Source organism: Eptatretus burgeri, chromosome 2, assembly GCF_056783735.1.
Source record: "Eptatretus burgeri isolate ZD-2024b chromosome 2, Ebu_testis_v1, whole genome shotgun sequence".
NCBI classification, from domain to species: domain Eukaryota; kingdom Metazoa; phylum Chordata; class Myxini; order Myxiniformes; family Myxinidae; genus Eptatretus; species Eptatretus burgeri.
The window spans coordinates 120,703,364-120,731,196 of NC_140962.1; the positions used below are offsets into that span (position 1 = coordinate 120,703,364).

The window sequence follows — 27,833 nt, forward strand, 5'->3', positions numbered from 1 at the left end:
AACGGCTATCCTGAAGAGTCGCAGCACGCATGAATGACATTTATTCCCTCTAGACAACGGGTTTGGGCCTAACTACACATATACTTACCGAGATATCTCACCTAAGGGACCTTGAATGGTGGTTTGCGAATTTGGTCAACCACAACAATATATATATGTATATATAGGAGTTTATGAATACATAAATCATGCATATCAGATTTGCTGGGAATCATTGGTGGTTTCAGCAGAAAGTCGGAGATTTGAATGTATTTTATAAATGGATAGTTTTTCTTGAGACAATCTTTGCTGCTTTAGATCTTGATTAAATTTACATATTTGGTGTTTGTTTTGTGTTTTTTTCTTTGCGTCTTTATAAAATAATTATCAACATATTTCCCATCATCCTGTTCCTTATCTTGTGACATCTCGAGCCATCTTGCATCGTCTCCGCTGTAAGACACTTCGCTAATCTTTATGAAATGATAAGACCAGTCAGTGCTTGCAGCACTCTGTGATATGTGACTGCTGTGCTGAGATACTTTGTCACCTGGGGTTTTTGGTGGATTTGTTTTTGTTATTTTTCTTCAAATGGACTTGCACATTTCTAGGATCGATGTATAAAGCTATTATTCAGATTGAGCACTCGTATGCATTTTGTTCTGTTCTTGCGTATGACAGCTTGGCTGCCGGGTTGCTTTCATTTCTTGGAAGTGCAGCTGTGCCGCTGATGCTGTGCCCCTCTACCAGTACATTGGTACTCATTTCGCCAACCTTGGAAGGATGACAGGCTGAGTCAACCCCACCTGCTGTTATTTCAGTGGCAAACAGAGCTCAAATCCGGGACCCTAAAATCCCAATCCAGCCACTCTAACCACGAAGCCAACACCAGGCTTATTCATCTGCATTTATTACCCTGCTTACATTTTGGTGTCAGAAATGGGATAGAGAACATCCTGTTGGAGTCATGGTCTTCCGAAGAAACTATCCTCCTGGACATCATAACATACAAGATATTTTGTGTCCAGAGCTTTACAAAGCTACAGAGGAACGGCAGAAAAATGTCTGTGGTGAGGAAATTCAATGGTGATGGTAAGAAGTCAGTACATCAAAAAGAGCTTTTAGATTCCAGAACTCTAATTGAGGACATCCAGCCAGCCATTGCCATTGAAGTACATTGTAATCCTGATAAGGTTTATCTCACAAGTGAAGTTGTTCCTGAAAAAGAGGAACAAAATGACAATGTGTTGCCAGAATGCTGTGATTTTGTTTTGATGCAGGCAGACACCTACAGTGATCACAAGGAGATTGAATCCGAATCAAGAAGAACAAAATGACAATGTGTTGCCAGAATGCTATGATTTTGTTTTGATGCAGGCAGACACCTACAGTGATCACAAGGAGATTGAATCCGAATCAAGAAGGAACAACAGGGAAACCTGATAGCATTGTGCTTATGAACCCTCAGGAAGGTTGTGACAAGATAATGCCAGTGGTGAGCATATGTCAGCCATCTCTGATAATCCTGTTGAGAACGGTTGTGAATCCATGACTGATGGTGAAGCTCAAACTCCAAGCGTTTTCATTGAACTTGATGATACTGGAAGGACTTCTTATGAAGCAGGGGAGTTTGATGACAACCCTATTAATGTAGAGGAGACTCCTCAACCTCACAGAACTACAAGATCCAACGCTGGGCAGCATCCAAACCCACACAATCCACCATGATTGGCAGGGCAACAAGAACTGACTTCATCTGTCCAAGTAGACCCTACATACTGTTGACCAACATAAGCCAGTCCCAATTGTTGTTGCTACAGCTACTGATGAAGTCTGTTCAAAAGTGAACTGGATAGTGATATAACTTTAAGAGAATTGTGGAATTTGTTCACATTCTGAATGACTCTTAAAAGTGGCGATTTGTGTCACAGTTGTTGGAATCTTCAAATATTGATGAAAAAATCCAAAATATGTACAGCACAATATACAATACCTCTGTTGAAATATATTTTCCTTCGAGTTTGTGTTTTATACTATGATACGAGTCTGGCTGATTTTCTTGTTATCATCGTGCCTGTGATTTGATAGTTGCCAGGTGTCAACTATTTAACAGGGGAATGTGAAGGAGTTTATGACTACATAAATACTGTACAGCAGATTTGCTCGGAATCATCAGTGGTTTCTAGAAATCGTCGATATTTGAGATCATTTTATAAATGGATAATTTTCCTTGAGACAATTTTTGCTGTTACAGATCTCGTTGAAAATTACATATTTGGTGTTTGTTTCATGGTTTTTCTTTGCGTCTTTATAAGTTATCTGCATATTTCCCATAGTCCTCCTTATCTCACATCATCTTTGCTGTAACATGCTGTTTGGTCAAGAGTGATTTCCAACTGGATGTTCATCTAAACTTAACGAAATGACAAAACCATTCAGTGCTTGCTGCACTGTGTGATCTGTGACTGCCCTGCTGAGATACTTTGTTACCTGGGGTTTTTTGGTTGATTGGTTTTTGTTTTTTTTCTTCGCATGGTCTCGCACATTTATGAAAATGAATTAAGCTATTATTCGGAACGAGCAATCATCTGCATTTATTAACCCGCTTATATATTTAAGGGGTTCGGTATGAAAGTAATGCCTCTTATTTTATTTCTCACTCAATATAATTTTAATTACAGGGAATATACATACATTTCAGAGGCAGGTAGTAACCTCTTCACTCGCTTCAGACCTTGCCAAAATCACAAGCTGTTCAACCACTTGGAATACGTCTTTCAATCCAGTCAACTCTCTCTCTCTCTCTCTCTCTCTCTCTCTCTCTCTCTCTCTCTCTCTCTCTCTCTCTCTCTCTCTCTCTCTCTCTCTCTCTCTCTCTCCCTCCCTCGCCCTCTCTCTCTCTCCCCTCCCTCGCCCTCTCTCTCTCTCTCCCCTCCCTCGCCCTCTCCGTCTCCGTCTCTCTGTCTCTCTCTCTCTCTCCTTTCTTAATAATCCTCTTGAAGAAGTTCAGTCACTCAAACGCTTGGATCCACATTTCAAAATTGGCAACACAAAACCACATGACAAAGTTGGCTTCCAGAAGCAGTCGTCGACTGGGCATCCATCTTCTGTTGTACATAATCCTTCCTTGGCACACCTAAACTGCTACCCACCTGCAAGGCCTTCATCAGCAGATTGATAGAGTACTGCTCTCTCCTCTGGGCTGACACCCTTGCCTCACACCTTGATGTCGGGGAAACCAAGGCCTTCCAGATCATTGGAATTTCCACGATGAAGCTGAGTTTATGGGCCTATCACTTTCCCATCACAGACAGGTCGATGGTCTCTGTCTTGTCCCACCTCTTTTCTGGTCTCGCACCCTCTGCTCTTCCTGTGCTTTGTCTCTCCCCACCACCCTCCCTGCACTCATTTTTCTGCAGGACACATGCAGTCCACCACCGACCCCCTTCTGGTGAAACTACCCAAATATAGAATCACTGCTGACCTCCACTCATTCCTTCCTCTTATTTTTTTCTTCTCACCTGTGGCATGAACTTCCACATTCTCTTTAATCTCATTCTTGCTAACAAGTCTTCAAGATGGCTGTACATCATCACCTCAGATCACCCCCCACCCCCCATCCAAAACCATGACATTTTTACCCCTGTTAACACCACCACCCCCAAGCCTACCTCCCAAATTTCCAGTTTTTCATTCCTGACAGTGTTTGCTGCTGTATTCATTTTATCCACCCCGTGCTTCCTCCCCTACTCCTCATTCCTCCTCACATCTCCTATTTGTTGGTGTTTCATCCCTGCTGTTGTTGTTTTCCCCCTCTTTCTCCTGTTCCTTTTGGTCTGTTGCGTCTTTCCAGTGTTCTTGCTCTTCCACAAGTCATATGGAGCCGAATAAGGGTGAAAAAGGTGATTATATCTGAAGTCAAATCTGCAACCCCATGCAACTCCCTTCACATCTTGGGAGATGTGAAACAGATGTGTTATGAATATGAGTTCCCTTTAAAGAAACTTCAGTGCAGGAGGAGACCATTAGGCCCATCAAGCCTGTGCAATGGTTGGCAACCCAATGGTTGTTTGACCATGCTCTATCCTTTTTAAATGCTGAGCATCAAGCAAGGAATCTGAATGCATCATTTTTTGTCTTTGGTATGACTCTGCCAGGGTCATGTTCGAACTACTAACCTCCCAGATTCAGGCTGCTGTACAACCATTATGCCACTGAGTCTGGTGCAACATGATTTCAGCACACTGTCCTTCGATGTGAATAACTATGGTCGATCTCTCCTTCATGCTTCTTTACTGCTGTAAATTAACTTGCACAATCTCTGTTCTACTACATACATTACATGTGGAGTTGTTCTTCAGTTTTTTCTTTCCAAGCTGTGGTTTAAAAAACAAAAACTTCAGTGTTTGGCGGGGTTCAAGTATGGAGCCATGGAGAGCTGTCTGGGTCCATGCCAATGCTGCCTGATACATGTACACTCATTCACACTACTCTATGGTACTTGCCCCCACTGTCAGTTGGGATCAATAGATGTTTATGTCAGTGGTGGGAGAAAGAACACACGTACTTGATGGAAATACAAGTAATTGTCAGATGGCTAGTTCCAGCCGGCGATTGGTGATGTTTGGCATGAATGCTCGGCCAATGGCCAAAGCAGTGTTCCACAAATTATAAATCTATTATTTCATTTTCTAATCCTTCTGTTTACCTGCTTGCTTTTTATCATCCACAAAACTGTATGTTTAGCATCGTAAGCTAAATTAATTATACCTTCTCATGTTTAATTACAGCTGAGTCCCCTGTTCAGTCAAGTATTAATTCACTTGAATGATCTGCAGAACATGTCTGTTTAACTTAATATAACTTGTTTAACTTCATGTGGGGTGACATCGTTTTGTTGTTTCCATTTACACCTCAGGATAATCCTGAATACATTGACAGCCACGGAGAGCTAATGGAGGATCATGATGAGATAGAAAATGAAGAAGATTTGCAGAATGTATTTGATGAAGAAGAAAAGGAAAGGTATATGTTTATGATGATGGAGGGTGTTCTTGGTAATTGTCTAGCTGTGTGCCAATAATGCAGATTCTGATGTTTGACAAATCAAAGGTCAAAAGACAAGTACCTTGTTGGTTTTTTGCTGTTGTTAAAAAAATGGGTGGGTGCTACAACGAATTAGAATGGATGAAATTTGGTGTGGTTGCCAAGGTAATGTGGTAGTGATTGATGGAGGGGAAGATGATATTTAATGAAAACGAATAGGAAATAACCAGTTGTTTATGGTTCAAAGTCACAATTGTATGCCACAGCTAATCAATGTGGATGTGCTTGGGTAAAAAAAAAGATTTATGATCAACTTCAGCTACTGGACTTCATGCTGAAATTAGGTCCATACCACGATAACGACAACATTTGATCCAAAGCATTTTTCCATGACTTGTTCACCATCAGTATGAATTTGTGTGAAAATTTTGGATGATCACAATTTATAAGGTTAATTGGCTTTTTTAAATAATCGTTTCAAACCAAGTGAGATCAAAGTTTTATATTATTACGGATTCGCTTCCGGTGGGGATAATGAGGGGAGTTCTCGAATCGACTCACCGACCGACAATCTTGAAGCCTATGTTCCACAGATAACTCCGTGGGACGGTGGGTTGGTGACCAACCACAGATGCCATCTGAGGAATTTAATTCAGGCAGGGTCCAGCATATGAAAAATTCGAATGGTTCTCACTCAGATTTCAACATCACCGTAATGCACATACTCGTATATTATCAAGTTGTTTTAACTTTCTTTATATAAGAAGAAGATTATTTCTATTTCCGGATACCACCGGGTGGCACTATACGATACACATTTACATGGAGAGGATTGGGGTCTTCACCTCATCTTGGACTTCCTCCCCAGATATGCTATGCCAACAGAAATCAAACTGGGGTACCCTTGGGCAATATGCAAAATTTGGTTGGATTTGGTCAAGTCGTTTTTTTTCTTAGTTTTCTTAGTTAAGTCGTTTTCATATAAATACACAAACAAACACAAATTGAGCTTTATATGCTCTGAGGAACTCTTACTTTACAAATGGCTGACATGTTGCCTCTGCTTCTCTTTTGTGTCTCTTTAGGGCCAAGTGGATGCAGGTCGCTTCCACAAAGATGGACAATGATTTGGGATTCAAGTCAGGACAGACACCACGTGGGAAGCAGCAGTATGAAATCTGGAATTGTGAAAAACAGAAGGCTCAGCATATCATTCAACAATCAGAGAGATGTAGGAAACAAGAGGTAGCAGAACAGATTGTGATGAAGAATTGTGTTAAAGTTAGGACTGAGGACAGGATTACACAGTTGAAAGGAATGAAAAAGAGCATGCAGAAAGGTGATGATTTGAAAAATCAACTGCTCCCAGAAAGCAGTGGGCGACTCCTCAAAGAAACTGTAAAAGAAACTGCATCAAATGAAACAGAGATTGTACCTTATGGAATAAGTGGAGAAAATAACTTGATGGCAGATGGAGCATCTGTGGAAGCTGGACCAACCATAAGGGATAAATTGGAGTCAGAATTGTGCCAATTTGCACAGGTGAGCATCAATTTAATGCATACAAGTGTGGTTCTAATTTGGAAGAAAGCTGAATGGCTTATAGCTTTGATTGGAACATTTTCAGGTAAAATTGTGATCTACAGTTATGTGCATAAAATAATGAATGCATTCCCTTCCATACATGGATAATTGTTGTATCCTAAAGTTTGACTGTCTTTAAAGGTTTTCTCTTCTTTCTTTTATTTTCCACAGAAATTTAGACTCGTGGCAGAACAATGATTAAGAGAAACAGCTTTATAGACTGACAGCAGGGGAAAAGAGGAACAAGCAGTTAAAAACATCGATTCAATGCAAATGAGTAGTTGAGTGGCAGCAATGGAAGGGGTGAGGAAAACAATAAGAAAGGAGTGGACAGGGATTGGGTATCAGCCAGTGTTGGAGTACTGCGGTGGATTTGGGAGCAAGTATAAGATGATTATGGACAACATACTTGAAAAACTGGAGTGTAGTCACAAGGCAACAGTCATGGGGACTCAGTTCCACAGATGACAATATCATGATTAAAGAAAGGAGTTGAAGATTCAGCTTGGAATTGGAAATAAAAAAAACGGTTGTGGATTTCTGGAAGAATGCATGTGACATGGGGGTGTCCAAGTGTCGGGACATTGAGTCGGATATTTGATACTAAGGAATGAATTTGTGTTGGAGAGAAAATAGTCTGTTGAGGGAGGGATTCCAGGAATTATCAATGTCATGAACTAATGAGCATGAGCAGGCTGAAAGGTTGATAAAACTGAATCAAGCCAAATCTTATCTTCAATCCACTTCCCTTACATATAATTTTTCTGGAACTCTCGTAGATAAGAAACAACATCAGATGAGCAGTGCTAAAGATTTGTCTTTGAAGGCCCGATATGTGGCTTGTATATGAGGTCCATCTAAAAAGTAACGGGGCTGAGCCTGCTGTGTGCTCCACTTACACAACTTGAATGAATGGGTTGCGTCATAGTCTTTCACAACATTCCAGCAATATATATATATATATATATATATATATATATATATATATATATATATTTATATATATATATATATATATATATATATATATTTATATATATATATATATATTTATATATATATATATATATATATATATATATATATATATATATATATATATATATATATATATATATATATATATATATATATATATATATATATATATATATATATATATATATATATATATATATATATATATATATATATATATATATATATATATATATATATATATATATATATATATATATATATATATATATATATATTTATATATATATATATATATATATATATATATTTATATATATATATATATATATATATATATATATATATTTATATATATATATATATATATATATATATATATATATATATATTTATATATATATATTTATATATATATTTATATATATATATATATATATATATTTATATATATATATATATATATATATTTATATATATATTTATATATATATATATTTATATATATATTTATATATATATATATATTTATATATATTTATATATATATATATATATATATATATATATATATATATATATATATATATATGATTGGTGATGGTTGACTGCGCTCATTGTGTGATTTTTAACAGGACGTGCTTTACACATTGTCTAGTCTGAGTCGTCGCGCTGGAGAGCCAATTTGAAGTTTCTTGCCAAGCTTGGCAAAACACCTTCCGAATCCTTCGCAATGCTGCAGCAAGTCAAGGGGGAAGAAATGATGTCACGTACCCATGCATTTCAATGGCACAAGAGGTTCAAAGAGGGACGGGAGGATGTTGAAGACGATCCACGGTCTGGAAGACCTTCAACGAGCAGAACGGCGGACAACATCGAGCGTGTGAAGCAGATGGTGCGCGCAGATTGGCGACTCACTGTGCGGATGATTGCTGAGGAACTTTCCATCAACTAGGACACTGTCTGGAGCTACATCACTGAAAATCTCGAAATGCGCAAGGTGTGTGCAAAGATGGCCCCCAAGCTGTTGTCCGAGGACCAGAAACAGCAGAGTCACTGTCTGTCAAGACATTATCGAGCGCCTCGAGGACGATCCAGACCTGCTCGGGAGAGTCATGACTGGCGATGAATCGTGGATATTCGAATACAATCCCGAGACCAAACAGCAGAGTCGTCAGTGGAAAAGTCCGGCATCACCAAGACCAAAGAAAGCAAGGAAGTCGAAGGTCAAGATGATGCTCATCACGTTTTTTGATATCAAGGGCATTGTCCACTTCAAGTTTCGACCACAGGGTCAATCGGTGAATCGATACGTGTACAAGGAGATTCTCCGGCATCTCATGAGATCAGTCCGGGACAAGAGGAGGGATCTGTGGGAGAACAACGCCTGGGTGCTCCACCATGACAACGCCCCTGCTCACAGTGCCCTGAACATCCGACAGTTTCTGGCGGGGAGGAACGTGCCACATCTGGAGCAACCCTCAAATTTGTCAGACTTGGCCCCTTGTGATGTTTTCCTCTTCCCCAAGCTCAAGGGGGTGATCAAGGGGACCCGATTTCCTGATGTGGAGGCCATCGAAAGGGCTGTGGCAACGGAGCTCCGGAGAATTCCAGAAGCCGGGGATGCATCAAAGCGTAGAAGAAGAGGCTGGACAAGTGCGTGAGACTGGAAGGAAACTATTTTGAAGGGGACAAGCTGTGATTTCAATTTATTTTTTGGAATAAAATTTCTGTGAAGTCAATCCCGTTACTTTTTGGACGGACCTCATATGTTGTTCAGCTGTAAAATACGAAAGGAGCTCAGTGTTAGCGTGCCTGTGTCCGTCCCTGCCTATCTGCATCCGTCGAACTGGCAACAATTCTATCAGGGATGCTACTAATCAAGCAATAACGGTACACCTACCCAATCAGCAGCACAGCACGCACGTGCATGCGTACCACAGCACGCATATACAGGGTGTCCCAAAAAATATCCAACTTTTCATCTGCAAAGAGGATGGTCATAACATATATTTTTTAATAAGATATATGGCTGGAGAGAAAGCTGAAAGGTTGAAGTTTATTGTACCAATGTCAAAATTGCCACCAAAATTTAAATTTTGGTATAGAATCATCATTTTCTTTTAGACCACATGTTCGATGCAGGCTCCACGTTGTCCGATCACTGCCTGCAAACGCGTTGTCATGTTCTCCATCACTTTGGGAAACGTTTCCTCAGGAATGTTCTGGATTTCTTGGTGGATGTTTTCCTTCAGCTGATCAAGACTGTTTTTGATCAAGATCAAGGCCTAGGGTTTCCATAGATCCTGTCCTTGAGATACCCCCACAAGAAGTCTGGAGGAGTAAGGTCAGGGGAATACGGTGGCCACTCAACGTCTTCGTAGAGGGAGATAAAGCGGCCCTCAAAAAGTTGGTTGAGAAAACGCCTTGTTTCCCTGTATGGGGCGGTGCCCCATCCTGCTGGAACCACTGGGTTCTCATCTGGATCAGGTTGTTTCTCCTACGGGCCTGAGTACCTAGCTCAGGCAGATAGAATTCCTGAATCATTTCGCGATAGTTCCTCTGGTTTACCGTGCAAGTGCGTCCCTGGTCATCTTCAAAGAAGTATGGACCAATTATCCCATACCAACCAACTGCCACCCACATGGTCACTTTGAGAACAGATCGAGGAACCAGTTCAGTTGATGCATTACCAGGATTTTCAGTTCCCCAGTAACGAAAGTTTTGCTTGTTTACCTCCCCGGACAAGTGAGCATGGCATTTGTCCGTCATGTGAAGTTTTTTGAGGAAGTCTGTATCTTCCTCCAACTTTCCTGAGAACCATTTTGCAAAGTCTAGTCGTTTGCATTTCTGTTTATCAGTAAGCACCGTTTCCGTTTGAATTTTGTATGGAAAGGCATGAATGTCTTGGCGAAAGATCCTCTGAACGGTGCTCTTATGAATGTTTGTCTCAGCAGAAAGTCGTTGAATGGATTTTTTTGGACTCTGAACGACCGCCTGTCTCACCATTTCCACATTTTATTCACTACGACCTGTCCTCTTCCGACCACTGTGACCCTTGTGAAGGTCACAGATGGTTCCCACATTGGTAAACTTTGCGATGGTGCACTTTATTGTCTGAAAGTTTGGTGCATGGCGCAAGTGGATACCGAAATGTCTCGAGTAAAGACGTTGCACCTGTATGACACTTTTCGTCTGGTGCCAAAGTTCAACAGTTTTCGTCCGTTGTTGTACGGTCAGTCTTGGCATTTTCTGGTGCTTGCTTGGTTTCAAAAATAAACTGCAGGGTCTCTGCAACAAGAAATGAATCATTAGTGACAAAATTACTGCTTTTTTAGGATCAAACGAAGCATTTTCAAAGTTGTATATTTTTTTGGGACACCCTATACAGGCATACACACGTGCGTACATGCAGCATATAATGTGTTGCACATAACACGTATGCAGCAGCAGTATGATATTCGGTTAGTTTACATTAAAACAAAATCTCTTCGTCCTTCATCTTCTTCTTCACTTTAATAAAGGTGAGTCTCATTCAATCTTGTTCTCTTATCGATTAGATTCAGAAAACGCTTGCTATATTCAATCCTTTTTTTTTCTTTCAACATTTCCATTTTATTTATATAATTAATATACAGTATATCACCCTATCAAACAGTATTTGTGATTATACACCGCCTTTCACGCTACTTGCAACACAGGTGAGAAAAGGATATGAAAAAAGCAGCTGTAATTTCAATAATTTATTCGCACGATTTTTAAAGTGTGAAAGTTATATTTTTCACCGGATACCCCTTCGAGTGTTTGATAAAGTGCAATGTTTTTTTCAAAAGCAATTGGAATAAAAATATGCTTCCACTGGATATTTATTTGTGAATGAACGTGTACAGTGCAAAATATTTAATGTGATCTATATTTATGTCGATACCAATGAAGTCGCCAGAGGCATTATGTTTTCAGGTTGTCTGTCTGTCCGCCCATCTGTGCGTCCGTTAGAAGTTTTCGGTAGCCTGATAACTTAAGAACGGCTGAAGGGATCCAAGTCAGATTTAATGTAAATATGTATAATGATGCAATGATGAACTGATTAGATTTTGGAGGCAAGAGGTCAAAGGTCAGAAGTTGTGCGAGGGTAAAAATGCTGTTACCGCACTAAGTTGTGAACCAGTAATTGCATTTTAACCAAACTTGATATAAGTATGTATCATGATGTAAAGATGAACTGATTAGATTTTGGGGTCAAAGGTCAGAGGTCATTCAAGGTAAAGATGTGCTACTTGAGAACAGCTGAAGGGATTTCAACCAAACTTGGTACAAGTATGTATAATGATGTGTGCGGGGGCATATCTGTCAACGTCGCGATATCGAAGTGTCGTTATAGTTCGTCTTAATCCCCCTCACCTTCCTTCTGTTTGACAACTTTTTGTCTCATGCAGATCCAAACATCTTATTCATCTGTGCCAGCTCATGTTTCTCACCCTTTCACTCCCATTACCTCCACTCCATTTGGTTACATGGCTACAAAACAGGCTTGCCAGGACGATGGCTTGCCTCTCCCAGAATCTAATCGGCCCCAAGTTCATGGGGTACAAGAACTTGAACCATGGCAAACCCAGAATTATTTGACTCGAGTTCACTATGCAGGACCTCCCTCGCACTTATCACAAACCCTGTCTTCTGCACAAGACAGAACTTTTGATTGGCAAAGCCAGAAAGCCAAGCCTTCTTCCCAGCCTATTGATACTTGGAGTAATGAAATTAATGAGATAGCCTTCACAGACAGAAGGAAGCAAGAATCATTTGCTGAGCTCTCTTCTCTTCGTACCATGGCAAAGTCAAAGTCAAAGCAAAATCCTTCTGGATATTATTCTGGAACATGTGAAATTTCTGTTGATCAACGACCCCCACAAAACAGCAGTATAAAGGTGAGGGTGACGTCACTTTTTGAAATGTTAATGATCATTGTTTTTTTTTTTTTTTAATGAAGTGTTATTATCCCACTCCCCCCCCCCCCCCGGAGGGAGGGAGCGGGATATTGTAATCGTCCGGTTTGTTTGTCTGTTTGTTACTTACGAAATCTAAAGATTTCGTAAGTATATTGATGACTTCCATCCTCTGTTTGTGTGTTTGTTTGTAGGCACGATAACTCGAGAACGGAATAAGCTACCAATCTCAAATTACACCACGTGATTCAGGAGGGTGATGGCTTGCGCTGATTAAATTTTGGTCAAAATCTGTCAAAGGTCAAGGTCACAGTGAGGTCAAACATAATTCCGTAAATTCATGTGGAGAAATGGAGTATTTTTGCTTTGGTCGACGTTACGAGTTTGTTTTAACTTCAATTTTAATTTTGTCTTCGATTTTTGCGACCGCTTAGGACGCTTAACACTCGGTTGTCGAAATTCTGGTAAAAATCGGATGTTTTGGAGACGTTTTAAGATTGTATAAAAAATATTTCACTCGCCGCGTCACGGCTCGTCACGTGGTGCAGCGCACTCGAACAAACGTGTCGTTGAGTCACTTAAAGGTTTTGCGTGTGCGCGCCAATGGTGTTTTCGATAAAGATGGTGTTTAAATGTCATTTTTTATCCCAATAAAGGTTATCGTCGCATGCCTAACTCGCTAAGCCGTCGGATTATGTAAAGATTGTTGGTGGATGGCCGACTATTACGGTTTTGTGACTTTGATAAAATAATATTAAATAATTGCATGGAGAAATGGAGATGTTTGCTTCAGTCGACGTTACGAGTTCGTTTTAACTCGGATCGCAATTCTGTTTTCACTTTTGGAAATGGCTCAGTATGCGTTACACTCGGTTGTCGAAATTCTGGTAAAAATCTGATGTTTTATGAGATTTATGTCGGGTGTCGTATCTGAGGCTGAACAGAAGATTATGCTAATGAGGGGGATTGTAACACACGGCATTACGCGCTCGTTTTAAAGTCAATTTCAATCCTGTCTTCACTTTTGGTAACGGTTAAGTATGCTTAACACTCGGTTGTCAAAATTCTGGTAAAAATCGGATGTTTTATGAGATTTATGTCGGGTGTCGTATCTGCGACTTAACTGAAGATTATGCGAATGAGGGGGATTGTAACTCATGGCATTACACGCTCGTTTTAAAGTCAATTTCAATCCTGTCTTCAATTTTGGTAACGGTTAAGTATGCTTAACACTCGGTTGTCGAAATTCTGGTAAAAATCTGATGTTTTATGAGAGGTTTGGTACAGAATCATCGTAGAAACTTCTGGTTTGCGTCGCTACCTTCTCCAGAGACAACTTTTATTAGACAAGGTCAGAGGTCAAGTTGACGATTTCGTGAGTACCATTCTATAACTGCTTGTTTGTGTGTTTGTTTGGAGGCACGATATCTCGAGAACGGAAGAAGCTACCAATGTCAAATTATACCACGTGATTCAGGAGGATGATGGCTAGCGCTGATTAGATTTTGGTTAAAATTGGTCAAAGGTCAAGGTCACAGTGAGGTCAAACATTCGATTTTTGATCGTTTTGTACAGAATCATCGTAGAAACTTCTGGTTTGCATTGCTATCTTCTCTAGAGACAGCTTTTATTAGACAAGGTCAGAGGTCAAGTTGATGATTTCGTAAGTACCAGTCTATGACTGCTTGTTTGTTTGTCTGTCTGTCTGTTAGCAACTTCACGGCAAAACGGCTTTAGCAAACACTATCAAATTTAATCCACAGGTGGGCAATGAACCTTGGACGACCCCATTAACTTTTGGGTCCAATTGGATTAAAGGTCAAGATCAAGGTCACAAAAATATCAAAATCGTTTTTCGCTCATAACTTCGTCAAAAATGATCTGATTTACTTCAAACTAAGCTTATAGTGAACCTTATTCTATTTGTCACTTATAATCCTACCCATTCCTATTGTGAAAAATGCATATTTGTGAAGATCGGTAGGGTCCGAAGTTTTGGGGGTCATGGTCATCGGTCAAAATTACAAAATGGGCGGGAGTTGTTGTGCCTGGCACCACTTGTTGTATCTGAAATTACAACATAATATTATATTGTTATGGATTCGCCTCCGGTAGGGATTGCGAGGGGGGGGTGCTTGGATCCACTTCTCGGCTGACAATCCTGAAGCCGCCGAACTGCAGATCACTCTGCGGTGCGAAGGGTTGAACCACAGATGCCGTTTGAGACGTTTAATTTAGGTCGAGCCCAACATCCAATCCCGCTTTACCTTCCTGGCAAAATAATCACCCCAGATAATGCCTGTACTTCCTGACGTACCACCTTGATCAAATATGGCCGAGCTTTACTGTAGGTGGACACACTGGTGAATGGCTACCAATGTCGGAACAGCAGGGACAAGCTCCCTGTTATACACACTAGGTTTAACCAATATAAGCTGACAACCACACAGTTTGGAAAAGGTTTATCATGATTAAAATAGAGCAAAAATGTACAAGCAGTGTCACAAGTGATAAATCCTTTTACTATACACATAATCTCCTAGTCAGTCACTTGTCACAAATACAAACAGGTGCTACAGTCATGCTGGGAAGCGAGAGGAGAAAGAGGGACAAAGAGAGGATGATTGGGCGTGCTTGTGACCCCCTCGCTCACCCACACGTAAGCCGGTTGGCTTATGTGGGTCAAAATCCATGGTGGGTGAGGGTAAAGAGATGCAGTGTCTTGAGATGTGCAAAGGTGAATGCGTGTGGCATTGGATGAAATGGCGTGTGTTACGACACTCAGTAAGCTTTGAAAAGGGCAGTCGGTGTATTGCGTTGATGCTCCTGCATCCAAATAGGATGAGGTAGAATCGGGATACTTAGAGACAGATCGTGTAAATCAATTTGTATTGACGATGTGTCCTGGAACTCTGTGCTGGATTGGCCTGTCTGCCTGGCATGGGACCTCGCTCGCTTGCGCTTGTCCACCAGCTCTCGGTGTATTGGCACCAGCTCACTCCAGAGACAACAGCGCGCTTGACCTCTCCGTTGTTCCCAGATGCTTCCCATTCTGGACTCTGGTCCGGGCTTTTATAGGCCCCATTCTTTGAGCAACACAATTGCCAATTAGATTAGCTGATTGGGTGAGAGCTGATATCTTCTTGATATGCCTGTCTTCCCATTAGACCGCTCTGTGAGCTGGCCTATGCCATTGGACATGAGGAACTTGGTGGCGCGGCCGGTGACTAAATGTCGCATTGGACATCGAGATTGCCATTGCTTTCTGCACAGCTCCCTTTGGTCCTTCCTTGATGTGCCACGCTGCGGAGCATTTTTCATTGGTCCTGCGAAGTGCTCTTCCGTTGCCTTTTTCTCTGTGCGGCTTTCAACCCTTCCTGTCCTGTCTGAAGTGCCATTTTCGATCAACCCTTAGGTGAAAAGTGGCATGTTGTTTGTGCAAAGCATGTTGTAAAGTGTGTGTGGATGTACTGTGGAGGTGTGGAGAGAGATTGAGAGAGATTGAAGAGATAGATTGAAACAGCTAATGGACAAAAAAAGGAAAATTAATGCAAAGTCAGTTAATAGGCATTGAGCCTCCACATGTGGCCAGTATGGTGTGTATGTGCCATGGCATTGAGTCCACCAGCATCTGGGTTTCTGCAGGAGGGATGCGGCCCCATTCTTCCACGAGACCGTCAATCAACTCACACCTGTTTGATGGAGGTGGGAAAACGCTGTCTCAGGCAGTGTTCCGGAATATCCCATAAATGCTTGATTCGGTTCAGATCTGGTGACTGAGAAGACCATGACATATAGATAACATCAGTGTCATGCTTATCAAACCATTGGGCGACCACACTTGCTCTGAGATGCGGGCATTGCGATCATGGAAGACACCCCTCCCGGCAGAAAAGAAATACTGCAACATGGGGTGAAGACGATCACTCGGTACCATTAAGTATCGATGGACATTGACCTTGCCTTCCAAGGGAATGACTGCAGCCAAACCATGCCAAGAAAATGTGCCCCACAATATTACAGAACCACGTGAACCCTTCACTGTTGGAACCAAGTGATCAGGGTTTTAGAGTTCTTTGAAGTTGGCGCCACATGTCCACTCGTCCGTTTGTTGAAAACATGGTAAAGAATGCTTTAGCTGACCATATCACATTTCTCCACGACTCAGTAGTCCATTGCCTGTGATCTTTGCACCACTGGACTCATAAATGTGCATTGCCAGGTGTGATAAGTGGTATGTGAATTGCAACCCAACAATGGTATTCCACTCTATGGAGTTCCCAGTGGAACATTTTTGATGAAACTGACTTCTCCCTCCCCAGGTTGAAATTTAGTCAATTTATCTGCAGTTGCCTGCCTGCTTTGCTTCGCACTTCAAATTAATGCACGGATATCACGATTGTGGAGGATGCGCTTCCATCCACTGTTGCCCTTTGCTGATGATATCTATCCCTCAGAGTTCCATGTTGACATCACCTTGGACACTATTGCTCGTGAAGCATCAGCAAGTTGAGCTGTTTTTGTCATTGAATCTCCTGCCAAATATGCCCCACAATCATTCCTCTTTCATTGTCGTTGAGGTCTCCTCTTGCAGCCATGCTTGATTCGGTTCAGATCTGGTGACTGAGAATACCGTGACATATGGATAACATCAGTGTCATGCTTATCAAACCATTGGGCGACCACACTTGCTCTGAGAATGGGGGCATTGCGATCATGGAAGACACCCCTCCCGACAGGATGGGTGTCTGTTTGATGGAGGTGGAAAACGCTGTCTCAGGCAGTGTCCCAGAATATCCCATAAATGTTTGATTCGGTTCAGATCTGGTGAGTGAGAAGACCATGACATATGGATAACATCAGTGTCATGCTTATCATGCTTATGGTGGTTGAGGTCTCGTCTTGCAGCCATGCTAGCCATAATTATGGGCAACCAGGCCTGTGCAGCATTTTCATCCATGACCCGAAGCATGCCGGGATGTTATTTGCTTAATTAACACATGGGCATATCTCTGTGGAGCCAGGAGGGAGGGGATGGTGTGTTGAGCCCAACTTAGCCACACACAATATCCTGTGGAAATAACTATCCTACGGTTTCTTTATCTGTCATGGTATGTACTTCCCCGGGGTCTCCGAAAACCGTCACAATATGTGTGGTAATATTTATTGTGTTCATTGGTGAAAACCTTATGGTCTGAGTGGTTGTTATTAACTTGGTGAGACACAGGTCCGATTCCAACTGCACAAGTATTAAAAAGATTTTAAACAAGAAAAAGAGCAATCAGAGATTGCAGACCCTCACCAGGACTTGTTTTATGTGGTGTTTGTGTACTGGTGTGTTCCGGAATTAATAACACACGTAACTAGAACTGCCGCATTGATCAGACACACTTGCCCCTGACCCACGACGTTTATTGTTATTCAATTTATTGCATTCAGAAAGGAGTTAAAATAAATTCAATTCAAATCAAATGGAAGACCAAATCGGTACAGTACTCCATTGGAGTCATCAGAAGGAACCCAAACAAAAAGTAAAGACAGAGGCATCAGGAGGAACCTGGATAGGATTTAGGTTTCAGTTGCTAGTCCTCCACCTTCAAACCCATCCAGGAGCAGCCAAGTGAGCCTTATTCAAAAAGATCCCAGATCAAAAATTAAATAATTCTGGCTGCCAGACCATGCATCCGATCAGGTTGCAAATTTTAAACCTGTATTCTCTATCAATACTTGATCATAATTGTGAAGTTTCACGTTGATCGATGAAGCAGTCCAAGAGAAATTAAAAAAAAAGATTTTCACTCCAATCCAATATCGCTGCCAGACCATGTGACATCAATTATTCATGAACACCCTGGTATCCCCAAGGCTTGCGGGACGTGTGTGAAGTTTCCCCTCAATCTGTCCAGCCGTTCTGGAGAAGATGTTTATCGGTTTTAAGCGAAATCCAATATGGCTGCCAAACCACGTGACCTATGACATCATAGGTGTGAACATTTTGTTCCTCATGGATATGTGGTCATACCTCTAAAGTTTCACCTTGATTTGTTCAGCTGTTTCAGAGAAGAAGATTTTTGAAGGTTTAAACAAAAAAAGGCTGCCAAACCACACGACTAATGTTATCAATTTTTTTTTTCTGTGGACAAATTTATCCCTCAAACCCACAAAAATTTTCATACTGATTGGATGGAGCGTTCTCCTGATGCAATTATGACGTCATAACAAAAGCGCCTTTGACATCATAAAAAAAAAATCACAATTATTCCCCATGAGGAGTACTTGCCATGTGCCAAGTTTAAACTTTTACCTTGGTGTGGTTTCAGAGATACAGAGGTCCAAAGTTTTTCTAACATTGCTGCCACACCACGTCACATGTGACATCATAATTATCATTAAAATAAAACAAAAACATTCTATATCAGTGGTCGCTCCTGTGGTGAAAATTTCGTGTCAATCCGACAAGCAGATGCAAAGAAAAACACTCACGTTCTGTGTGGACAAACAAACAGACAGACAAACGGACCCAAATACAATACTCTGTCTTTCTGGTGAGGGTAAAAATGGAGAAACCGACCAGTTAATGATGCTGTCAGTCTTCTTTTGAAGCAGTCAATTCCGTTTAAAAAGTTAATATATCATGGAAAGGAGACATTTGAGAACTTCTTGAAAAAGAACTTCATGTGCAGGTTGATTTGACCCGTAATGCATCAGCCTATTATCACAACCACAGTGATATATGGATGTTTGATTGTGTGCATACCCAAAAAAGAAGGAATTTTTTTGTGTGATTAAACTACATTATCTTGAAAGTTCCTTGCCCTTTTTTCCTCCTGAATTATTCATGTGGAAGGGGTTTAACAGTAAGTAGGGGTCCTTAAAATAATTAGTGGTCAAAAGCTGATCACCTTGGATGGGTCAAGACCCGAGTGGCTTATGTGTTTGGTGCATCCATGCTTTGTACGTGTCCCACTTGGATATGGATAAAAAAAAAACATTTTATGAAGGCATTTCATGAATAAAATTTAGGCAATTGTAACATCTGCATTTTGTTTTTTGTTTGCACCATGTTTGAGAATACAGCACAGGTGTTCATGAACTTTGGATCTCAACTCACCAAGCAAAATTGATTCAGATTCCTCTTGTTCTGATCCACAGACATTTGCATCACACTTGTGGCAGAAAGCACCACCACCTACACCAGTCCTCCTCCAACCTACAATCATACGTGGGCAATCACCAGTGTGGGGCATCGATGCAAACCAGAATGAGCTACCTCTGCTGAGACTGAACAAACCAGGTAGACCACACCATTCTGTACATTGTAATTTCGAATTTTGAAAATGTTTAATGAAAGCCAATCTGTATGTTTTGCTTTCTACAGCAGCGATGAAATATATAAATTGAGGATGTGTCCAGGCTTTCTCGGTGAGGGGTGAGAATGTATGTTGCCACTTGTGAATGTCTGCAGTTGTAGAGGAACTTGGGTCGACTTTGAAACAACAAAGGCTTACCTTGTGCAGCTTTTCTTGGTTGCTTTCGACAGATTCTTATGGCTCGAGGAGAAAGGGTTTAATTCAATAAAGATCCCTGCCACCATGGGATAATTGATTGGGTGAGAGCTTAGTTTTTCTCTCCAAAATACAGGTGAGAGGTGTGATCGGGTCTTGATATTTATACACTACCGGTCAAAAGTTTTCGAACACCCCCATTTTTCCAGTTTTTACTGAAATTTAAGCAGTTTGATGTTTCAATGTACTCTGAAATTAAAGCATAGAACAAATAAACAGTTGCAGATAAAAAAGAAATCATGGAATCATTTTGTTGAACAAAATTTAATCCAAATTTTTGACTCGTCAAAGTAGCCACCTTATGCAGATATTACAGCCGAACATACTTGTGGCATTCTTTCAACAATGGAAATCAAATATTGTTCGGAAAGTTTTTCCCAACACTGTTGTAGAAGTTCCCACAAATGTGTTGCACTTGTAGGTTGCTTTGCTTTCACCCTTCTGTCCAGTTCATCCCAAACCAGCTCGATGGGGTTTAAGTCTGGAGACTGTGCTCGCCATTCCATGATGTGAAGACTACCGTATTGTTCTTTTCTTCTAAGGTAGTTCTGACATAGACTGGAGGTATGTTTTGGGTCATTAACTTGCTGTTGGATGAACCCCTGACCAACTAGGCGTAGACTAGAGGGTATTGCATCATGCGGCAAAATGCTATGGTAGCCCTTTTGGTTCAGGGTGCCAGTCACTCTGTGCAAGTTGCCGACTCTGGATCCAGCAAAAGAGCCCCAGATCATCACGCTTACTCCTCCATGTTTGACAGTTGGTGTCACAAACTGAGGAACTATCCTTTCACCTACTCAACGGCATAAAAAACCCTGCGTGATGAACTGAAGATTTCAAATTTTGATTCATCGGTCCACAAGACCTTCTTCCAGTTTTCAGTAGTCCACTGGCGGTGCTTCATCGACCAGGCAAGCCTCTTTTTCTTATTTTGCCATCTTAGCAATGGCTTTCTTACTGCCACTCGACCTGTCAAACTGCAGCTCGAAGTCTTCTCTTCACAGTTGAAACTGAGACTTCCTTACTTCGACCAGTGTTAAGCTGTGCTTGAAGCTGCTGTCCTGTGAGCCGCCCATCACGGAAGCTGTTGACTCTCAGAAACTTGTCTTCTGATTGTGTTGTGGCTTTGGGTCTGCCAGTCCTCTTCCTGTCAGAGTTTCCTCGTTTCCACGTGCCTTTTGATGGTGCAGGAAACTGTACTCACTGACACCTTGGCTTCCTTTGCAATTTCTCGAAAAGAAAGACCTACACCTTTAAGGGTTATAATGGTCTGTCTGTCTTCCTTTGTTAATTGTCTTTCTCGCCATTATAACAGCAATATACTACTTCCTGCAGTGCAATATTGTCCAAATAATGCTTCAGAGGGTGCAGCAACACAGTCTGTTCCAACACTGCTTTTATCCAGAGGGTTTGCAACTAATCAACAAAAGTTGGGACACCTGTAGGAATTGTTTGCATCAACTTTCAAGGCTTAATATACTTCCATTGCTGCAGAACAGCTGCAGTTGCTAACCCATTACTTGTTCCCTGAAAAGGGCCTTTTTTAACAACTCTGAAATTTACATTATTTTTCAGTTTTTGGGAACCTAAACTTTTTTATAAACCTCTGGCAGTTTACCACTTAGTTTTGTACCATTTCAGGTTATTCACTGGACTTGAACTGCTTAAATTTCAGTAAAAACTGGAAAAATGGGGGTGTTCTAAAACTTTTGACTGGTAGTGTATGATTATTGCATTTGACATTGCACGTGCTGCATGCTTGGGAGCCTCGGGGTGCGCGTTTCTCGCTACACTATCGCTCAGGACTCACCAATAAGCGATGAAACTGGTTCATCGGATTGAGCAGGGGCGGGGGAGGGGGTGCATTGGGATTCTCATGTATGTACCTCTTGTGACTGTCTGCAGCTGTAGAGGAATTTGGGTAAGGTTTGTAACGGTAAAGGCCTTATCTTGTGTAGCTTTTCTTGGTTGCTTTATGGTTCCTGGTTGGTTCTTCTGTGTTAACTCTGAAATCATCCCCATTGTCCTTTCACATTATACAACTGCACTTCAACATGGCATGTTCACATGTGCTAGCCGTGAAGCCCCACACCCTCTTTGGTGAGATGGTGTGTCCACTTGTGCTACTTCAGTGCGGTGGGAGCGTCTCGGTGACACTTGGGCGGGTGTTGAGACCACCTCGTGGAGGGTCCGGTGTAGGTGTTGGGTTGGCTATAAAAGACAGCTGTGCTTGTATGCTGAGCAGATGCAGTGGACTTTGCAAACGCAGAAAGATGCAGCAGATGGAGGGAGACGCTAGTAAGAGACGCCAGGAATGCCAAAAGAGACATGCGTACCAGTGGAGAAGGGTCTGCGACGCGAGAAAGATCTGAAGGGCAAAGTCCACTGCAAAATTTTATTGGTGTCTGTCAACCTGCGAGACCAACCTGAGTCGCATCTCCCAATGCTTCACAACAGGGAACAGCACGCACACCTACACCAAACTGTCCATTCACCTGTTTGTCATGTGTCCTTGCCCAAGTCTGCCTGCATACAATAGACTAAGTGTAGCCATTGTAACTGTCTCCATCAGGTTGAGCATGCCGATCAGGTTTCTCTCTGCTATATTTATGTTCTCGTCTTGTGCTAACATCCCAATTATTTATTAAACTCGTTGCTTTTAAAGTGAGTCACTGCATTTTGAGCAATCCAGTGATTATGCACAGCAATCCAGTTATTACAACAAAAAATGTTCACATCGTTTTTTGTACTTATCACACTACCCCACCCTCCCCAGCCCAACATCACTATTATTGAAAAGATCAGATTGGAGATCATTTTCACAGGATTGCTTTTGTTTATTTTTGCAGGTCCTCCATTTCCAGCCTGGCTATCCAACAAGGAGATGAAGCACTCTCTTTTGTCCAGATCTGTCTCCCATGCTGGGGCTCCTTCATATCTCAACGTGGCATCTAATTATTCCAAAAGCTCACATGAACCTGCACGACAAAGTTTGTCTCTTACTGCTCACCACAAATATTCATCTCCTGATATTGGCTCCAATATGAAGATGAATCGGGGTGGGACTTTCACCCAGATTGATGCACCTGCGTGGCCCATACCCATGTCTTGTGAAGGTGTAACAAGAGAAGATAGAAACCTTCCTGGGGTGAATCCACAACGCACTGCCCCATACAAACCTTACCTGCAGTTTTCATCTGCTGATCCACATTCTCCAATTGCTGGGACCACTTCTGTTCATCAGCTTCATGAAAAGTTAAACCCAGCTCCAACCTCACCTCCTTTCCTCTTACATGTATCTCTTGCAAAAGCCAACAGAGAGGTTTGTCCCCTATTAATATATTTATTTATTTCCTTTATTTATCTGTGTGCCACAATACTTAAAGAAAGCCAATTCAAACTTTCCTTTCCTCTTCCTGTAAAAAGACATTATAGACCACGTTTGTTCAAATATTCACTCCATTGGTTGTTGCAGATTCTTCAACACTTGTAAATCATAGCCAGCCAGCACACTATAATTACTTGTATCAACGTGTCATTGAATGTACGAGAACTAGCAGAGTACCCGCCCGATGGGCGATCTTATTCCAAACGGGCAGCACATTCTTCTGACACATCTCTTTATTTGGGCAGTGTATAGGCAACAGACCGCTGCCTCGATCGCTCCCAAAAATAGAAAAAATAACCCGGGTTACGTATATGAAGCAAAAACATGTGTACTGCATACATAATACATTGTGGTTGTATAGCTCAGATAAATACCTCTGCCCCTGTCTGACTCTGTGAGCAGGATATCTCAAAAAGTTATGAACGGATCCAGACGAAAGTTGGTGCACAGGTCAGGTTGGTTGTGTGACGAGAAAGAATTTATTAGATTTTGGTGAAGATCGAGATCCAGATCAGGATCCTGTAATTTTCTTCCGTGATTCTTCACCATTGAGAGATAGGGCCAAAAATGATACATAGTACGATATCTCAAAAAAGTTGTGGACAGATTCGGACGAAACTTGGAAGACACGTTGGGTGTGTGATGAGGATGAATTCAATTTTTGTCAAGATCCGAATCTGGATACGAGAAGTTTTAAAGTAATTCCTCACCATTGAGAGATAGGGCCAAAATAAAATACAGTTTAGCACAGTATCTCAAAAGAATATGGACTAATTCGGATGAAATCTGGTGGACAGCTTGGCTGTGTGACGAGGACGAATTGATTTGATTTTTGGTGAAGATTCAGTTCTGGATTTGAGAATATTTTAAGTTATTCTTCTATTACCTTCATAGCTTCGTTCAGATTCAAAACTGTTTGGAGAACAAAATAACTGAATTGCCAAATGATGCTTTGGTGACATAACATATTGATTAATTAAACACTGCTGCTCGGCAGTTGTTTGTGTATTCAAACATGATGCTGTTTCACCTATTTTGGCTCAGCTATGATGCTACCTTCCAATAGCCTTTTGAAGGGCTTGTAGCATAATTTCCAAAAAATAAAAACAATAAATGTCCAACTAAATTGACGAGAAACTTATTTAGTCATTGTTGCATAGAGTGTCAAGGGTCCCCAAAAGGCGGATCGCAGTCCATATCTGGACCCCAGGTATCATCAGTTCGGACTGCAGGATAATCCTAATCCCCTGTCAAAAGCCTGCTGGTGTTTATCCTTTCAGACCAACTTGATAAATGATACACGCTGGAAGGGATTAATGCAGAAGTTTATTAACGTTTAGATTTAGATCTATTTAACAAGGAAATCCGAGGCAGGAGGAGACCACTTGACCCATCATGTCTGCGCTATTTCAACACCACGAGTGTGTTCCGTTAACAAGCAGCTTGCTATCGTTCGCCAACCGGCTTACTTGATTCAAAACGCTCAAACAAGCACTTGGAACCGCTTAACAACAGGGTGGTCTCCATTTTAAACAATGCTATCGTGGTACTCGAGCAAATGCTCTCAGGGCCGTCATTTTCAGTTTTATTCGATCCTCTTGTGACAACTTCTCCCAAATAGATTCATTGTGTTAGCAGTAGCTACAGAGTGTGAGGAAGAGGGAAAGAAAAATGAAGAAATGGGGAATCGGAAAGGGTGAGCCTCCTGTCAGTTTGTAGATCTTGAAGAATTAAGATAAAAAGTAAAAGTATGAAATGCATGTTGACATCTGTTCATTTTTTCGTGCAATAATAAACTTTGGTATTAAGAAGGAGCTTAAAATGAAAAGTTCCCCCTTTTATTAGTTAAATTATTTCAAAGAAATGTGGCAAGGGTGTTTGGATTAAATATCCAGAATGCACCTCAGCAAAGAGCATCCAGAATCAACATTTTGCAAGGCAGGACTTGCCCAGTTCATCAAAATTGGCTTTGCGATTTGCACTTGCAATCCCCCCCCCCCTTCACCCCACCACACTTTTAAGTAGCGATCGCCATGCGTAGAATGCGAAACATTATTCTATTTTCTTTGGTTGAGCTGTTATAACGTGTGCACAGTGGCATTCAGAATTACAGATTACTATTTGCACATTTATTCAACCTCTGGACTTCTTTCTTCAAGTGTTTACTTGTAAAAGCTTTACACAGGTCATACTGCACTATTTTGAAACTCAACATTGCACATATAACCAGTCTGTTAATATTGACCATTTCCTATCCTTTATCCTAAGGTTGAGTGTTTTCGTCCTCCTTCCTCTCCTCGTCTACTTCCACGACATGAAGTGATGGCATTCCACGACCAAGTTGTTTTGAATCAGGACAAGCCACTGCTTGGAGATGTTTCTCCTGTGATCCTCAAGTCCCTCCAAAAGGTTGATATGCGCAGAAAGGAAAGGTTTGTGTGTTTTGCGTGCATTTCTCGATGATTATACCTTTTCCCTTGTGCATGTCTTTATAACATTTACCCCTGGTTGGTTGCCCCATTTCATTCATCGCTTGCGCTGAATTTTTTTTTTTTAAACATTGCAGGATGAGTTTATGTTTTCACCTCTGTTTGTCTGTCTCTCTGTTGGTGTACAGGTTGGGTATGTGACATGGACAAATTGATTTTGATTCCGTTGAAGATCTGGATCCGGATATGAAAATTTTCTTTGTGATTCTTTACCATTGATAGATACGCCCAAAAACTATATATAGCGTGATATTTCAAAACATTGTGGATGGATTATGACAAAACTTGGTGGATGAGTTGGGTGGGTAACAAGAACAAGCCTGTTAGATTTTGATTCAGGTGTGGAGGATCCAGCCCATCAGTGGGATCCAAAACATGAACTGTTCAGTCTGGAAGAGGTATGCGCTCTACCGAGTGCCATTCTAGTTCATCTTGTGTTTATAATGACTAGCAAGTTGCCTGTGCCCGCATGGGATTCTAAACGGGATAGGGATGGTTGCGGCAAAAATGCAGGTGGTATCTTCTTTCATCGAGCCGGCAAGCTGGGAGCAACAATTCACATTTATTGCCGCAGCTGCAATTTAAATGATCTCATGGCAACGAGGTGCTCCATTTGAAACTGTTTGTTCGATTATATGTAGCTTTTTGATGCCTCGGGCCCATCATAAAAATTTGTATTGGTGTCAAAGCTTGTGACCAATTGCAAATTAATAGTAGGATGATAATTTAAGGTGGTTGATCACACAAGTGTTTTGAAAGTATTGGGATGTAAGTAATGAGGGATCTCGGGCCCTCTCACTTTTGAGTATAGTGGCATTGAAAAACAGAGCCTTTCAAGCTCATAATCGATCAAAGAAATAATTTTTCAATGCTTCGTCAGGCATCCTTGTACTCTTGATAAGCCAAACTTGACTATGCTCATCATTGTATGTTTAATCGAACATGAACAACACATTTCATTTGACCTTTTCACATTTTCATCTGAATCTGTGATTTGTGATGCTGGGATTCCCGGTTAAAATCTTCTTTATGATATTGATTAATTTTTTTTAGCAGGAGTGAGGCTCGTGGAAGAGCAAGGTAGAACTGACAGTGACACAAGCATCAAGGTATTGAATAAACAGGAAAAGAGGAGAGGGAGGAAACACTGAAACAAGCAAGCAAGATTGTTGGATTATGAAAGGTTATAATGGGGGTAATAAAGATCATAGGTCATAATTGCGGATGACAAGGTATGACTGTGCATTGCTTCATTGAAGTTTTGGAGGGAAGAGCAAGACAGAACAGCCTCTGGAAATGGTGACATAGACATGAGGAGCAAGGAATAAAAGAGCTGATGTGTGCAGACAGCCTGGATTATAGTAGTTTAACTAGGAGAGGTTTACTGGAAGAATGCATGCATCTGGGAGTAAATATGGAGGGTCAAAGGACAAAAAGCAGAGGGAGCAATATTGGAAAATTGACGGGAGAAAATAAATGGCAGAAAACAGAGACACCACTGACCTGCCTTTGATGTGAGAAATCCATGCTCCCAGAAGTGAGAACATTATGATAACTGAATCGCTGGAAGAAATGAGTTGAAAACTGGTGTTTGTACTTGTGGGATGCTTCGGGAAGAAAAACATAATTCCAAGGGTTCAGGGTGGTGCGTTGGAGGACCCCAATTTTCTCCATGTAAGTGTGTATTGTAATTTCCTCGTGGAAACTGGTCTTATGTCAAAATATAATATACCAGAGACATCATAAGAGTGTGGGAATTAACCCATCCGTAAGAACTGGTTCTTTGCTTGTCATATAACAATTTGAGAAATGTTTGTATGTTTGTTTGACTTATATGGACTCCTGAACTGCTGGACAAAAT

General features: G+C 41.1%; 1 protein-coding gene across 10 annotated transcripts in view; it reads left to right on the top strand.

The window, feature by feature from the left end:
* CPLANE1 (ciliogenesis and planar polarity effector complex subunit 1) overlaps positions 1-27,833 on the top strand; it is a 286,624-nt gene that overhangs the window by 130,740 nt on the left and 128,051 nt on the right. For 7 of the 10 annotated variants that reach the window (XR_015055411.1, XM_085871012.1, XM_085871011.1 and 4 more), the window contains 6 exons: positions 4,898-5,004; positions 6,111-6,567; positions 12,024-12,512; positions 19,683-19,824; positions 22,945-23,417; positions 25,752-25,915. Coding sequence is in view for 9 of the 10 variants with exons in the window: in XM_085871012.1 (XP_085727138.1) it covers positions 4,898-5,004; positions 6,111-6,567; positions 12,024-12,512; positions 19,683-19,824; positions 22,945-23,417; positions 25,752-25,915 (1,832 nt within the window). In the remaining variant the exon portion in view is untranslated. The remainder of the gene's footprint in view (positions 1-4,897; positions 5,005-6,110; positions 6,568-12,023; positions 12,513-19,682; positions 19,825-22,944; positions 23,418-25,751; positions 25,916-27,833) is intronic. The other 3 variants (XM_085871010.1, XM_085871008.1, XM_085871013.1) reach the window with 3 other exon arrangements.